The sequence below is a fragment of the Haliotis cracherodii genome, unplaced genomic scaffold (assembly GCF_022045235.1).
Source record: "Haliotis cracherodii isolate W230 unplaced genomic scaffold, xgHalCrac1.p SCAF_19, whole genome shotgun sequence".
Classification (NCBI taxonomy): Eukaryota; Metazoa; Mollusca; class Gastropoda; order Lepetellida; family Haliotidae; genus Haliotis; species Haliotis cracherodii.
The window spans coordinates 8,641,798-8,655,993 of record NW_027266274.1 but is presented as its reverse complement, the minus strand read 5'-3'; the positions used below and the strand labels follow the sequence as shown (position 1 = coordinate 8,655,993).

Sequence of the window (14,196 nt, the reverse complement as noted above, 5' to 3'; positions counted from 1 at the left end):
AAAACAAACAGAATTGTTTACTCTCCAAACATATAGGTGATAATCGAAAATAACACATGATCAGAGAAATACAAAGGAGTATCGTGTGATGGGCATGGATGGACAAGAAAAAGAAAGGACTAGGTGTAACATGACAATCAACAGAACATGTTGGCAGTGTCTCGTCAGGGAGAAAACAACCACAAAAGGCGGAAAGGGATGCGTGGTAAAAATATGAATGTTGGACATGACTTGGTTTCTAATGGGCCATGTCTCCACGACTGGTAAAACTATAGTCAGTATGGCCTGGCCCACTTCGGCTGACGTAGCGGGTGGCCTTTGACGTCGGGTACACGTCTCCAGAGATCAGGTCCAAGGTGTGCTCTATGGGAAAAATGTCAGAACCCGTCGCTGGCCATAGTATTCTGGGGATGTTTTGCTGCTGGAGGTAGTCTGTTACGACAAGTGCACCGTGGGCACAAGTGTTATCGTCTTGAAAGACAAGACGTGGATCAGCATCGCGCTCAAACGGCATGTTTATTTGCGTCATTGTTGTCCCGGTAACACCATCCAGTGACCTTTCCATGGACAATATGCAGTGGCGTTCTGACAGTCATGATCCCGCCCCATATCATAACAGACCCACTCCTAAATTCGTCATGTTACCTTGTGAATCTAGACTCATCTTTGATTCCTCCAGTTTCTACTCTCTGAACACCACTGGCGTCTGCCTATGCGTCGATTTGTTACCGGTTGTACAACATGTGGTCGCCGAGCATGCAAATTAGATGCATGAAGATTTCTAATCCTCTGGTCAGCATTTTGAACACCAGTGACATGGTGCATCTGAACAGCGATTTGTTTGAGCTCGATTTCCTATGGCCTCGTTCCCTGATTCCTAGACTTGTCTTGTTGACGTTGGGCACCATGTGTGAGGCCGATCATTAACATTCTGCGTCGGCAGAAACAGTGAGTTCTACCCATTTGAAGCATGCCAATAGCCCATATTAGGCATTGATCACATTGTAGACGATGCCAAATTGATCACAAATGCTGCATTAAACAGTAGAGCGCCAACGTGTTACTGTGGATAATGAAAATCATCACTGATGGATCAGAGTGATTTGACGACCTTTTATTGAAGTGTCAATTTCAAGAATGACCCTCTACCCATGTGCTAGGATCGGAGGAACTGCATTCCCACATCCAATATTGATGGTGTGTGAGGTTTTGGTGACCGAACTCGTTCAAGATAGACACAATTTTTTATGGATAACAACTTCTTTAATACTGTAAAAGGCGACGTTTCGGTATAGATCCTTATACCGTTGTCAAGCAAGACTGAATGAGGGACATAGTGCAGAATATATATAGCAAGTGGATGATTAACAATAGAGGATTAACAGTAACAACAAGGGCATACATGAGTGGGATAACATAGGTAGGTGTGACAACAAAGGGTCACAAAGCTATGTGTTTCCTGTCCATCGTGTTGTGATAGCATAATCCCCTTTGTTGTCACACCTACCTATGTTATCCCACTCATGTATGCCCTTGTTGTTACTGTTAATCCTCTATTGTTAATCACCCACTTGCTATATATATTCTGCACTATGTCCCTCATTCAGTCTTGCTTGACAACGGTATAAGGATCTATACCGAAACGTCGCCTTTTACAGTATTAAAGAAGTTGTTATCCATAAAAGATTGTGTCTATCTTGTCATCCGTCAACTTCTAAGTAATGCCTATCAAACAATTTGAACTCGTTCAACTCTGGCAGTCCGTTTTAAAAACTGATCTTATTCTTACGACTAATTATAACATTTATATTTCATGACTCCCTGCTTTCTTTGGAGAGTATATTATATGGTTTGATATGGCATACTTTCAGTTTCTAGTTCTCACGGAACGTTCTTGAAGATCTATTTTGTTTCATAGCTGTCTATGTTACCATTAAAGCGTCAATATGGTTGCAATTATTAATGTTACTCCTCTTATTTTAGAATCAAATGAATGGAAATACCACAACGACATAGACCAGATACTCACGAAATACACACAGGCTATGGAAGTATATGTTTGTAAGGCGAATTGAGGAAAATAGTTGATATGAAGGTTTAATTCACTTGCACTGATATAATATATTAGGATGCCAGGATTTCCAGCCAAGGTCGCCGGGATAGCCTAGAGGTTAAAACAGATAGATCGTCAAGTCAAAGGGCCCGGGTACTATTCCGTGCATAGGTACAATGTGAGAAGCCCACCTCTCATGATTGCCGGAATATTGCTAAAAGCGGCATAAAACGATACCTACTCTCTCACTTACAAAATATGATCGACTTTCGTAAGGACGAGTCCGGGAGACTATCTGCAACCCCTATCCGTGATTATCAAGAATCCCTTCCCGGATCTATTTATGACTTCTGGGCCTGAAGGGATGATGTAAATCCTGCTGTGGTCCATGCAGGTACCCCACGGTCCCAAGTATGGTGATCTACATTCAGTTGCTGGTGAACGCTTTAACCGCTAGGCTACCCGACCGCCCCCATTGGAGCAGGTGTGGACCATTAGTCTAAGGCAAGGCAATTTACTGCCCAGAGTAGGGGTCCTTGCCATTACCGGTATCTCCTTGTGGTTTGTTCGAATCTCAAATTCATGATAAGGATCCGTGGTTTGTAAACCAAGGTGTGGGTTTCGCCAACGTGCAACTGTTTAGCTGAAATGCCCAGATACAACTGAAATACTGTTCAGAGCGGCGTGATACCCAGTTCACTCACTTAGTCCCTCATATCGTCCTTAACGAAGCAGCCATACCGGATGAGATCTTGTTTCGGTCTAATGATGTTATAAACAGTGGATACAATTCCAGTCAATGGGAAATTCCTCTTTGCTATTCTCGTTATTCATACTGTCATACAACTGAAATGCTCATCAGAGCAGCGTAAAACGAATTCACTCAGTCAGTCCCTCAACGAAGCAGTCATACAGGGTGACATGTTATTTATGTCTCATTTTATATTCAACTTGATCGAGAATTCCTCTTTGTTACTTCAGAAACCCAGCAGCATGTACATGTGATTTCTTGTCGTTTTTTACCATAACCTAAGATCGGACACTTACAAGCGGATACAACTCGTCATTATTCCAGCTTTCCGGTGTATTATCTGAGGTTCTAAAATTGGACAATAAATTATTCGTTTTTGGATCAATCTCTGAGTTAAAGTGACAACCCTTCCAATAGCCAGAAGTAGTCGATTGTACGAGTGTGTCATGAGCATGTGTTTATGAATCACTATCAAATAGTAATGATACCAGGTATTTGCGATAAGGTGAGAGTAAAGAAACGCGGTTCGGTGATAATTTATGAACGTTTCATTAGGTAAGTTAGACAAACGGATTTTACGTCGCAACATTGCAACATCAAGACGGCATTATGGAGTCTGGACTGGGCAAAACAATGTTAGCATGAGCAAAGATGTACATTAATGAGGTACAATGACACACATGAAGCCGAGTCGACTGTGTTAATGATCCACCTTTCTAAATTGGCATTCGTATCATTTGGTTCTATTTGGAACTTAGGTTCTATTTTATTGGATGAAAGCATGAAGGCTGCAAACAAAGATTGTTATCAGCGCGATCTTGGATTAGAACCCACGTTCTTAGGATTCTGGAAGAGACGCATCTATGCACAGAGACTGGGTCATTGGTATTCCCAGAAGCAATGTGCGGAGGTGAGGTGAAACGGGGTTGACGTCGGGCTTAAGATAATTGTGCTGATATGGCGTCGTGCATGCACGCGTGTGTGGTATAGTGACAGCCTACTGAGATACCATGCGATAGTTTAACATGAATACACCACTCAGACACAGTATACTGACTCCGAACTGACCAGTCCTTGTTTTATCTCCTCAATGCTGTGTAAATGTAAATGGACACTTATACAATATTACTATGTTCTTTATCGTAAGTTTGCATTGGGCATGGATGGCCCAGTCATCTAAAGCGCAGCAAATCGCAGAAACCTATGGTTGTGGGTTCGAATACCGATTCGTTTATGTTTCTTGTTTTGTTAACACGTGCTCGTGTGTTTCAGCAATGTGGCCGACATGTGCGATCGCATCACTTCGGGCTTTCCGCCTACATTCACTCGTAAGTTTGCTGCCGCCTCCATTTATTAAACATGCAGTAGAACAAGTGTTGTTTCACCAGACCTTGGCCAGGTCAATCTACATCATATCATGCTACGCGTTTGATGCAATATGATACTGGACACTGGACAGCTACTATAGCTTTCTCTTATATTGTTATTATCGTCAGAATTCCTCACAGTCATAACACATACAAATGTCTCTGAGCGATTGAAATGATAAATGTGACAGTTCATATCTTAACATGCACTCCCTGAGTCACCCTGAGTCAAAGTTGTTCTCGAGAAACATCATAGTAGGGTGTGTGAATTGTGGATGTTGTTTGCAACATTAAGCAATGCTTCACCTCTATCCCAGCAGCCACGCTAGCAGGCTGAAAGTATGAGCAACCATTCCCGGTCCCATTATTGGAGATTGTACCTCACACGTGAAGTACTGGGGACCGATACCAACCCGTAACAGAATTGAAAGGATTGCAGTTGAGCTATATCAAAATTTTAATCAACGTATTTAACGATGTGACTTACAACAAACATCAGATGACATAGATCCACAAATAATCAATAATCCATGTGCTAAAATACACACTTATCAGTTAAATGTAGTTATGATCAGAGTGCTGCTGTGTGCGCACATTATGTCCGTAAGTTGAGTGTAACCGAAATAACGACATTGACGCAAGACGTTGTGCCATTAAAATATTAATCCGATCTAAAACTTCTCTTGGGTACTGCTTGATTCGTCAAGTGCATCAAGTTAAATCACCACACGGCAACTCAGACACAGTAATATACTCTTTCAAAAATAAGACACGCAAAACGGATATTGTTGGCCATAAAAGCAAAAGTAGCGACGAAGAAGTGCAAAATGAAGAGGTTTAATGTGTTACAGTGTCAGTGACAATCTTCCTGGACTAAAATGATCACAACAAGGACATTAGTCGGGAAACACGTACAATTCGGGACGACCGAGAGTAACCACCCTCGCCCAAGATCGCTAGATCCGACTGCGCCACCTACTTGAAAGGACGACAACAGTCATCTCAACCGCATCCCAAATACCCGGACTGCGCAGAATCTCCGACCAGACCGTACAAAACCGTTTAAGAGCAGCAGGTCTACGAGCAAGACGACCTGTTCGACGCGTCTTATTGAGTCGACCACATCGTCAAAAACGACTGCATTGGTGTCGTCAACTTAGGGTATGGCCTCAACTGCGTTGGAGATATGTCTGGTTGAGCGACGAATCAAGATTTCTCCTCCGTCGAGGAGATGGAAGAACACGGATCTACAGAACGTTACGGCAGAAACTGCGTACAGGAAGTGGACAGGGTTGGGGGAGGTAGCGTTATGATGTGGGCGGCTATCTCTCATCATGACAGGACAGGTTTGGTGCATATCTAGGGCAATCTTACGGCTCAACGATACATCAACGAAATTCTCCTACCACACGTCACCCCAATTGCAGGGAACAGCAACGGTGTATTCCAGCAGGACAACGCTCGACCGCAATCAGCGCGGATCACAGGAGCCTGTCTTCACAACAACAACTTCAACAACAATGTTCTCCCCTGGCCCTCCAGATCCTCGGATTTGAACCCAATAGAGCACCTGTGGGATGAATTGGATAGATGGCTACGCCGAAGTCAACCACAATCCCTCAGTTGACGGCGGTCTGGACCAGGCAATCCAGTGATTGACATCATGAGCATCGATCCACGCAATTGGGATACGACGACATGCATCAAACCAAGTCAGCGAGCTTGACCACCCGATCCCGTTAGTCGCCTCTTACGACAAGCATAGTCACCTTTTATGGCAAGCATGGATTGCTGAAGATCTATTCTACCCCGGGTCAGTTCTAGCTGTATTGTCATGTAATATCAGATTGTCGTATCTGCCCTGCATATATGTTTTGCTTGTGTTCAGTGTTAAAGTTAATCTGTCAATAGATAGCGAGATCTCCCGAGTGCGAGACTTGATTCAAGATGGTGGCGTCCAGCAAGTGATAACGTTCTATGTCGCCAGGGTAACTTGTTTACTGGTAAGAAATCTTCTGTGTGATTGTATATGCTACGTATGTGATGTAGATTGCTTTGGGAAGGACCGTTAGACTTTTGTCTTGTTTAAAGTGCTATTGTGTGCGCACGTAAATGTCTTCAAGTTGAGTGTAACCGAAAAACGACATCGACGCAAGACAATCTGCCATCACTGAATTATTCCGGTCTCACACTTATTTTGGGTACAACCTTACTCGTTAAATGCATCCAACTAAGGCGGACACACTAATATGTGTGTATTTGGTCCTTTCGGCATGACAAAGATATGCACCCACTGTCTCATTGTTCCTAGGGCGAACAGATTGATGACCAAGTGATGATAGCTTCCGAATACGGACATTGCTTGGACAAAGACACACAGGAGACTGTTGTATGCTTGTTGTTTAACGAAATTCACATTTACACACACTGTTATGTAGCAGAGCATTTTATTGTTTAAGTGATTGTAGCTGTGTTACATTTTTTCTGTTGGGGTTCGGTTGTCACTCATTGCATTGTGTTTGGACAGTGATCAATCGAACTTTCGAGTAGCTAGGTAGGTTTTATATAAGTGAGTGAGTGAGTGAGTTGGATTCAACACCTCTTTGAACAGTATTCCAATTATATCACTGCGTGTCAGCTTAATGGTGGATGAAAGCTCGAAGTGATGCACGTCTCACACGTTTACCACTTCGGTGAAACCCAGGAGCACACTGACAAACCTAGAATCATAATCGGGGCAAACCGGGATTCGAACCCACAATCATAGGTTTCTGGCGTGCCCAAGGGACGCAACTCTGCACAGCGAATCGGGGCGCCTTAGACGAATACAAGGGCGAGTTTAGGCATCTCAGGATCGCATATCATCCCTGATTCCCTGCCTAGCCCATCTTGGAAGCTTGACCACTGTCGCCGTTTGGTGAATATATATTATTATCACCGACTTTTGCTGTCCTAGAATATTGTTCTACCATGCTATTGTGACTGTCATTGTAATTGCTGTGCAGTACTTCGTATTGATTTGGAAACCTAGTTAATTTTGTAATACATTTGTTGATTGTATACCAATTGTTGCTAGTTTGTTGGTTTCGCACTTTCACATTCAAGTTCTTTTACGTACACATATTGTTTCAATTTGGGAATCGACACTAACACACGAACACACATACACGTACGTTGCTATACAAGTGCAATCATCATTTAACTTGCTATTAAAACCCAGAAAATAGAAAATAGAACATGACTTGCAAATAACTTTTATTTGGGGGATATTCTTCAATCACATAGGTAAATCCATACACCCGCACAATCCAACAAAACTTATAACTTGGAAATATTGACTGATCTGCTGCCAAAGTGTCTAAAGGGTTGATGACATTTTCTATTCGTCAGTGTTTCTCTTGGGGAGGCTCACGTCATCAGTAAACGTCATCAGCTGGGCCTAAATATATGTTGGAGCTTCATTTCTTAATTCAAACATTTTATAATTTTTTGATTCAAAATATATCCAAATAACATCTAATAAGGAGACAGTAATCTACGACTACTTGATCTAACGCTGCACACAATCTTAAGAGACTTGAAAAATGTCATCATATATTTTTCACTAAAAAAACATTGATATTCTTGCAATAATGATTAGAACAAAACCGCAAAGATGGGGTTTTAAGCATGATCATCATACAGATTAATTAATTTGACAGTTAATAAGCGACGACACTCGATGGACGTTTTGGATAGCAGGCATTCTGTGCGATTCCTGGGTCGGTCAAAGTCGGAATGCAGTAAGGACGAAAGGAAGAAAGGAAGCTATGGCACTGTACATTCCCAGTGAAGAAGCTCCGGAACCTACACAAAAATGAACACAATACATGATGCAGGGAATTAACTATTTACACGAGACACATTGTGTTGACAATGGCGCGTATGCAGTTTTAATGCCCTCAGACAACGATGTAATGTATACCATATTTGTCAGTATATTTGGATAAATATATAGACATTCACTATACCCAGTGATGTTACATAGATGGTTTTTCAGCGATTAGATTCGATTCTTAGATTCGAGTATTCACATGCCACTGTTATGTTGCTGTAATAATACTGATTACGGGCGACAACGAAATTCACTCTCCTACTCACTCACTTCGCATAAGGTATCATTATTATGTATGTATATCTACATCAAAAGGATGCTAGTGAACCAAAGACCCGTAAAGTCCCGGGTAGAATAGGTCTTCAGGAACCCGTGCTTGCCGTAAAAGGCGACTATGCTTGTCGTAAGAGGCGACTTAACGGGCTCGGGTGGTCAGGTTCGCTGACTTGCTTGATGCATGTCATCGTTTCCCAATTGCGTGGATCGAGCTCATGATGTCAAATACTGGATTGTCTGGTTCAGACACGATTATTTACAGACCACCGTCATATAGTTGGAATAATGCTGAGTGCGGCGTTAAACAACAAACAAACATAGTGAACCAAAACACACGTCTTGGAAGCACAAGTCATCCCCGTTACCCAGCCACATAACCGTACCAGCTGGCATGAACAGCACAAGTCAATCTTGGCACAATGTAGTTAGGTTTGGAAGTATGTTGTCCTATAAAGATTACTAGTCAGTATTTCTGTTGGTGTAGTGAGTGAGTGATACCTCTTGTTGTTTTGTAGAAGGGTAATTGATGTTAATTTCTATAAATTACCAAAGAAAATTGACGTCTTGAATTGTTTTCTAATGTAAAGTAAGTTTTCTAAAATAAAGCCCATACATTATGGTGAGATTTTGAACACATTATTTTCACCTTTGTTGCCTGTTGTTGTTGCTGCTGATGTTGTCGGAGTGGTACCTGTTGTTGTTTTGTAAGAGTAATTGATGTTAGTAATGTTTTTATTAATTATCAAAGTAAACTAACGTTTTGTACATATACCATGTATATATAATGAGTATTCCCTTTTGGCATTTACATGGGTCTCTTTGGGGCTTTGTTACATCAGTTTATACTACACTCCAAATACGTGGATATAATTAGTGGATATAATACTTAATCACTCTTATACCAAGACAGTTATCCAATCTTACCATCATGTCTAAATGACAAAGTTTGTTTGTTGTTTAACGTCGCACTCAGCAATATTCCAGTTGTATGACAGCGGTTTTTAAATAATCGAGTCTGGACTCAGCTCACAGGTAATTTTTCTAATAAAATAAAGTTTCTAACATATAGGCCCATACATAATGCTGTACTGAACTGATAATTTTACCTGTGTTACCTTTTGGTGTTGTTGTTGTTGTTGTGGTGGTGGTGGTGCTGGTACCTGTTGTTGTGTTGTAAAAGAGTTGACGTTAGTAATGATTCTATTAAATAACAAAGAAAACTAACATTTTGTGTAGGTTATATGTATATATAATGATTAATTTGTTTTGGCAATATTTTGGGGCTCTGTTATATGCACTAATGTGTACTACACTCCAAATACATGAATAAAATAAGTTGACAGAATACGTTATCACTCTAATGCCCCGACAATTATGTAATCTTACCATCATGTCTCAATGACAAAATAAATCATTTAGTTCAAAGCATTGCGTGGTATTAGTAGTTGTGAAAAAAACTACGAATCTGGTACATAGACAGTATATGTATATGAAGCATTGTGATAGCATAAATACCAGTACCAAATGTCACCAATGTGATGTTTATATATATATATATTTTCATACATATATACGATAAAACATTGTTCTGTCATGACGTCATTTCTGGAGATTCGAACAAGCGCTCGCAATTTGATGACATCGAATATTGGCCGACATTATTTTTTAGAGGGGAGTATCTAGTGAGTTGTTCCTAAGAGATGTAGCTGTGCAACGCAGAAAAACGCGATGGCCGAACGATATCATGTCAAAGCGGGAGAGATATGGCAATCGGTATTGAGAGAAAAGGTGCATGTGCGGGAAATACCCACATGTGCATAAAATGGACTTGTCCGACATTGCCGTAGGTCGGATTCTATTGAGGGAGTCATCATTATAATTGATTAAAATACGGATAAATATTTTTAAAACTTGTACATTTTGATATCATCGTTAAAGAGGCTGTACATAATGTTGATATCTCATATAAGAAGTAAACGATTGGTGGTCGTTGTTTATCGTACACTACAACACTGCTGCGGCCCTCATGGTGTATTCTCCCTTCAGTGATATATTGTACGACAAACAATGGCCACGAGTCGTGATTAAATTGGCAGTATGTGAAGTTCTTATGGTTGACTATTTTATTTATTTATTTATTTATTTATTAGAATTGACTTGTGAAGCCCCGTCCTTTTCGTTTCCGGATCGCCGAGCTTTTGTAGAGGTTTGACAACTATTTCATTGTCGAGTGTTAGATTATGACGGTTATGATGGTTATTGCAAAAGAACGGGACCGAATACACACTGATGGATGATTCATTCTGCAGATAATATGTGCAAACGTGAAGCTTTGGATCTAGCAATAAGTACATTGCACGGTACAGCTGCTAATACTTACTGCATTTCGATTCCAATCTCCCCGTCACGCTGACAACGATCACAGACGCTTTGGATCCAACACCACATGCTGCGTCAGCTTCTTTGTTGAGACATTCAGCATAGTTCTTCAGAGATCTAAAACAACGAGTAGGCTGTGAACACGACCATGTCTAATAATCTGTAGTTCTTCTTTTATAATTCTAACGATAATGTAACAAAATGAAACTATGATACACACGTTATTATAATATGAATATATTTGTTTTCAATGATTTCAATTTTAAATCAAAGAAGGCAATATCATCATAAGACGTTTACCCGCATTCATTGCCAACAGTTGGACCACGTCCCCAAAATTCTTTTAGGCATGTGCAGGGTGATGCAAAGTCCGTCGCTGAAATTCAATTGGAATCAACTGTATGCCCATCTGATTCAACATTGTGAGACTACTAATCGAAATGGATATATAAAGAAAGAACAATTTCTAAAAACTCAGTGCCTTTTGGGCAATCAGACAATTGTATACACATTATCACTTTCACGAAGGGAATGCAAGTTGCATTTCAGCCAAATGATGAAAACTGAAAGCATGCTTTGTGCTTTTACCTGAATGTTCAGATGTCACTATGCATCAAAGCTAGACCAATTGTATCTTGTTAGAAGTGATCGATTTTGTGAAAACATACTGATAGTAATAGTATATATTTATTATGATAACTTGTTTTAGGAAAAAGACACTTATCATCACATTATTGATAAGTATTATTAGCTACTATGTTATATCTTGTCGTGGTAGAAAGGACATTATGTGTTACTTTGTGAGCAAGTGTCATCTGTACATTAGAAAAATACATTTTAATGTGAACTGAACGCGCAGTTATTTATATCCGTATTGATAATCAATTTATTTAAAAGCAGTTAATTTTGCCTTAGAAAATCTTTCATAGGCAGTATATTACATGATGTGTAGTTATTTGTATAATGAAACCATTCAGAATGATTACTTGAAGTGATTGCAGTCACTTCAAGGTAACATTATGGGAAAATCAATCGTTTCCATTGTATTTAAAATGCATTACAGCTTATTATATATTGGTTTCAAGGCCTGAACTACCGTTGTGTTTGTTATGATACATTTAAAAAATACGAATTTGAATTCAATGAAAATGTGATATTGTCATGAGCACACCTCTAGCTGGATTTATTAATCATCTCATCAATATAAAAATAAAATAAATTTCGCAAAATAATAAAACAAAAGAAGAGGCACAAAAACGATAGGGAACTTTGGCTTACTGCAAGTAGCGGCTTTTATTTTCTTGGCATCGACTTCTGAAAGTGTGCATCCATCTTTTGGTCCCGCAGCAGTTTCGAGGCAATTCAGGTACTTTTTCAAATCTCTGCAAAATATGAATTATACATGTTTATTTCGTGTACATTTAGATGAAAGGGTACTATCATGATAATAGGCATTGTGTAACCATTACGGAATGTGTCAATGGTATTATTTTTTAAATATCCCCGCCAGATAGCAGTCTGCAAATAGTCTGGTTCAGCCTCACGATAATAATTGCATGGACACAGAACAAACTACACATTTTTGCTGTTTCACTGTTATTGAACATGTAAGATTTATCTCATAGTGTTGTATGACAGTGTAATTTATTGTTAAACAATGTTCCAATTGTATTACATTGTTTCTTATGGGATTCAGTAGAAGTTCACCGCATTGTGTTTTGACAAAGATTAGTTGTCAGGAATGTAGTACTATCTAATGTAGTGGTATGGAAGTTAGATAGTTAGATTATTTTGGTGTCAAGTGTAATCTGGAATCTACCAGAACAGCTAGACTAATCCAGTATTGTAAAGAATCTTCTACAAGGTATTTAGACTCTATGTATGGGGGCAAGAGCATGCCTCTCTTATCTTACGTTACATCAAGATTAGCGGTTGTGTGAAGATTATTGTTTTCACCCTGGGCATCCAGCTTAGGCCTTTTCGAAGCTTGACAACTGTTGCTGCTTGGTAAATATTATTATCACTTACGTTTTGCTATCATGACCACTACTCCCATTGAATATTGTACTACCGTACCACTCTATTGTGTACTGCCATTGTAAATACTTTGCAGCAATTTGTATTGAAACTAGCTCCTTTTATAATACAAATGTTGATTGTATACCATTACTTTGTTGTTCGTTTGTTTCACACATAATTCTTTTATGTAATATATTTTTGTGTTGACTTATTCTTTCAATTTGGTCGACACGTAACGATAGGCAGATACAGAGGAATGTTGGGCACACCCTCTTTAGTTTTCTGTTCATCTGATGGAGGATTTCACACAATGGGTTTTAGAGTATTAAGATGAAATTTACTTACGCACATTCCTTGCCTGCAGCTGGCTTATAGTCAGTGGTGCAGCCAGCACAGGTAACAGCAGTGTCAGCAGCAACCTGCATTCCCATAAGTTTTGCTGTGAAGATGCCTGAAAGAACATATGCACGTAAATCACATCCTCAATACATTGCACGCTCTTTCACATATTAGTTTCTTAATTTTTAAAGCCTTGATGACCATAAACATTACGATTAATATCAATAATAAATTTAAAACATTAGGACTTTTCGTTTTAGGATGGGACTGTACTGGGACTGGAATCGGTTTTCGAATGATAATGTTAGTAAACACTGACTGACTCAGAGAACATTCAGGAACAACATATAAAATGTTATGTATATATGTAGAGCTAAAGTGTTCAGTATTTAAAGGTACGGGTCCTTTTAGGTCACAGAGTATGTGTGGTTTTCACACATAATGAGTAAGCATGGTTTGTGGGAGTAAGTTTAAGGGGGTCCAACAAATTCTATACATATTCATCAATATATAAAAGGACTTCTGGCTTCTGATTTATGAAAGTATTTCTTCTGACAAATAAGGTGACTTAACTCTATTAAATTGTAATACCTATTTAGCGTATGTGTTATGATATATGATATTATTGCATTTTTGAATTACACACGAGATGTTATTTTTATTTGAATCAATACAAGGTACAATACCAAAAATGTATCTTTGTCTAGCTGCATAGCAGAAACGTTATTAAGTATGTTATGAATAATATGCTCGACCAAACGCAAAACGGACGATGACTGTTTTGTTAAGATCAGATAATACACATGTAACTTACACATGAGGAACGATATTGTCATCATTTTCAACAGCTTTAGGAATCTTGGTTTCTCCACCCGTGTCTTCTCTAGCTGACACTCTCAAACTTCGAAGTTTGGCGTCTTGCTGCTTTTATAGGGTGTGTTCCCATGGTGTCTTATGTTGTCAACAACGCAGGTATAGGGCGGGACCTACATGAAAACACCTGACAGCATAATCCACGTATACTTACAAGCTTTCGAACGAACTCAAGACCTTTTTATTCTTCCAAGGATTTTAATATCCATGCATTTGTGGAGCACATATTCAAGAGCCCTTTTTCAAAATCACGTACGATCTATTA

At 39.5% G+C, this 14,196-nt stretch overlaps 1 protein-coding gene across 1 annotated transcript; it reads right to left on the bottom strand.

The window, feature by feature from the left end:
• Positions 1 to 7,937: 7,937 nt before the first annotated feature.
• Positions 7,938 to 13,897, bottom strand: LOC139467077 (uncharacterized). The gene is made up of 6 exons (XM_071248796.1): positions 13,873 to 13,897; positions 13,065 to 13,170; positions 11,979 to 12,082; positions 11,001 to 11,076; positions 10,702 to 10,817; positions 7,938 to 8,017 (listed from the first exon to the last, which is right to left on the bottom strand). Exons 1-6 carry the CDS (start codon positions 13,895 to 13,897, stop codon positions 7,938 to 7,940), a joined length of 507 nt encoding a protein of 168 aa, XP_071104897.1.
• Positions 13,898 to 14,196: the final 299 nt, after the last annotated feature.